Source organism: Conger conger, unplaced genomic scaffold, assembly GCF_963514075.1.
Source record: "Conger conger unplaced genomic scaffold, fConCon1.1 SCAFFOLD_311, whole genome shotgun sequence".
NCBI classification, from domain to species: domain Eukaryota; kingdom Metazoa; phylum Chordata; class Actinopteri; order Anguilliformes; family Congridae; genus Conger; species Conger conger.
In genome coordinates this window covers 1-3,000 of record NW_026890343.1, presented here as the reverse complement: position 1 = coordinate 3,000, position 3,000 = coordinate 1, and the positions used below count along the sequence as shown (strand labels likewise).

The 3,000-nt window shown below is 42.5% G+C and overlaps 1 protein-coding gene across 1 annotated transcript; it reads left to right on the top strand.

The window, feature by feature from the left end:
* Positions 1-208: 208 nt before the first annotated feature.
* On the top strand, positions 209-1,625 carry LOC133120008 (E3 ubiquitin/ISG15 ligase TRIM25-like; the record flags this gene model as incomplete). Its single annotated transcript, XM_061230128.1, has 2 exons — positions 209-450; positions 974-1,625. A coding segment is annotated over exon 2 (591 nt), but the record flags the coding sequence as incomplete, so codon positions are not given.
* Positions 1,626-3,000: the final 1,375 nt, after the last annotated feature.

Genomic DNA, 3,000 nt, shown 5'->3' with positions numbered 1-3,000 from the left:
GGATATGATGAACTAGCCCTGAGCAAATGAAACAGACAGGTATATATAGGGAGATAATGGTTCAGGCTCAGAATGCAGGATATGATGAACTAGCCCTGAGCAAATGAAACAGACAGGTATATATAGGGAGATAATGGTTCAGGCTCAGAATGCAGGCTATGATGAACTAGCCCTGAGCAAATGAAACAGACAGGTATATAGAGGGAGATAATGGTTCAGGCTCAGAATGCAGGCTATGATGAACTAGCCCTGAGCAAATGAAACAGACAGGTATATATAGGGAGATAATGAGAGGCAACAAGAATCAGGTGAGAAACAATCAGGGAGTGGAACACAGGTGAAACGAATGACAGGGAATGAATGGGGAGACACGGACTACGGAAAGCAAAGAGGTTAACAAAAGGCCAAAACGCTGTGGACTTATAAAGAAAAACACAGAACCTGGCAAAGGTAAAGAACACCCTGTCATATGCACAGTGGCATGTGTGGTATTCATGATACAATCTCAACTCTGCTCCGCCTGACACCAGTCCAACACCACACCTCCTGGAGCTGTGGGCAGAACCATTACTTAACACAGTTTCAGAAAAACTAGACTAAACTCTGTCCCTTTCAGAGAAACTACACTGAACTCTGTCTCTTTCAGAGAAACTACACTAAACTCTGTCCCTGTCAGAGAAACTACACTGAACTCTGTCTCTTTCAGAGAAACTAGACTAAACTCTCTCTTTCAGAGAAACTAAACTAAATTCTGTCTCTTTCAGAGAAACTAAATTCTGTCTCTTTCAGAAAAACTAAATTCTGTCTCTTTCAGAGAAACTAAAGAAACCAAACTAAACTCTGTCTCTGTCAGAGAAACTACACTAAACTCCGTCTCTGTCAGAGAAACTACACTAAACTCTGTCTCTTTCAGAGAAACTACACTAAACTCTGTCTCTTTCAGAGAAACTAAACTAAACTCTGTCTCTTTCAGAGAAGCTAAACTCTGTCTCTGTCAGAGAAACTAGTCTGTCTGTGTCAGTGTGAGCAGTGAAATGGCTGAAGGTGGAGGTTTACTGGATCAGGACCAGTTCAGCTGTTCGATCTGTCTGGATCTACTGAAGGATCCGGTGACTATTCCCTGTGGACACAGTTACTGTATGGGCTGTATTAAGGGCTACTGGGATCAGGATGATCATACTGGTGTCTACAGCTGTCCCCAGTGCAGACAGACCTTCACCCCAAGGCCTGTTTTAAAAATGAACACCTTGGTGGCTGAAGTGGTGGAGAAACTGAAGAAGACAGGACTCCAAGCTGCTCCTCCTGCTCACTGTTACGCTGGACCTGGAGACGTGGTGTGTGATGTCTGCACTGGGAGAAAGCACAAAGCCGTCAAGTCCTGTCTGGTGTGTCTGGCCTCTTACTGTGAAACTCACCTCAAACTTCATTATGAGCTGAACCCAGGTAAGAGACACAAGCTGACCGATGCCTCTGGAAACCTGCAGAAGACGATCTGCTCTCATCATGACGAACCGCTGAAGATTTACTGTCGTACCGATCAGCAGTGTATCTGTATGCTGTGTGTGATGTATGAACACAGAGGCCATGATACAGTCTCAGCTGCAGCAGAAAGGACTGAGAAACAGGTAAGGACTGAAGCTCTTACACATAACACTCATGATTTATTGAATTTCTTCAAAGACTTCATGGAATTTAAATTAATTTGGCAGATGCATATGTCATTGAAATGTAAATATTGTAATTTTATATTGCAGTTTTTCTCAATTGTTTGGATGCATTCTTAGAAACAACTGTGCATATTTTCTGTGTTTCATAATTTCATTGTGTTCTCAAAACTCTTCATACCATTAACAAAATCACAGTGTTGTCTAAAAAGAAAATACTATCACAAAAACTCCACACTAAAGACAAAGGTCACTGTTGTCAGCATCAGATAATCAGAAATACACATACTTTTCATTTTTTCATTTTAGTCATTTGGCAGACGCTTTTAATCCAAAGCGATTTACAAGTGCATAGGTTCTACCACAAGTCAAAGCATCACATCCAGAACTAGGAAAATACACCTGGACTGCTGTTCTAAACATAGTCGTGATCATAAGTGCAATTTTTTTTTGGGGGGGGGGTTAGACAGGGATAGGGGTATCAGAAGGGGGGGGGGCGGGGTAAATCAGGAGGGAGGACTAAGGTAGAGTTTGAAGAGGTGTGTTTTGAGTCTGCGTCGAAATAGGGGGAGGGATTCTGCTGTCCTGACAGTGGTAGGCAGGTCATTCCATACTTGTACTGACAAACACATATACACATGCAAACACAAAGACGCGCACTCACACATACACACACACACTCACACACACACACACACACACACTCATGCACACTCACACAGACACACACACACTCTCACACACACACATACACACACACACTCTCACACACACACATACACACACACACGCACACTCACATACACACACACACACTCACACACACACACACACACTCACACACACACACACACATACACACACGCACACACGCACACACACACGCACACTCACACATACACACACACACTCTCACACACACACACACACACACATACACACACACACTCACACATACACACACACACACACACACACACACACACACACACACACATACACACGTACACAGCAGCCACCAAGCGATTCACTACAGAAATAAAATTCGGAATAAAATATGACCAAAATATGACCAAATCAACAGATCAACCTTTTACTAGTTACATCACTGGGTGGAAAGTTTGTAACTGGATTATCCAATCCTGCCACATATATTACATTTATTTACTTATCCAATTTGTAACATTCAGTTATTGTGGTCTGAATGTAAGAAATCAGATATGGATCATATTTGTGTAATGACATCTATCTGGAGGGGACTAGGTGGAGTCTGTAGGTGTAGGATCTGAATGTGAACACTCCAGTGACATATTTACCAGTCAACCCTGTACAGTTT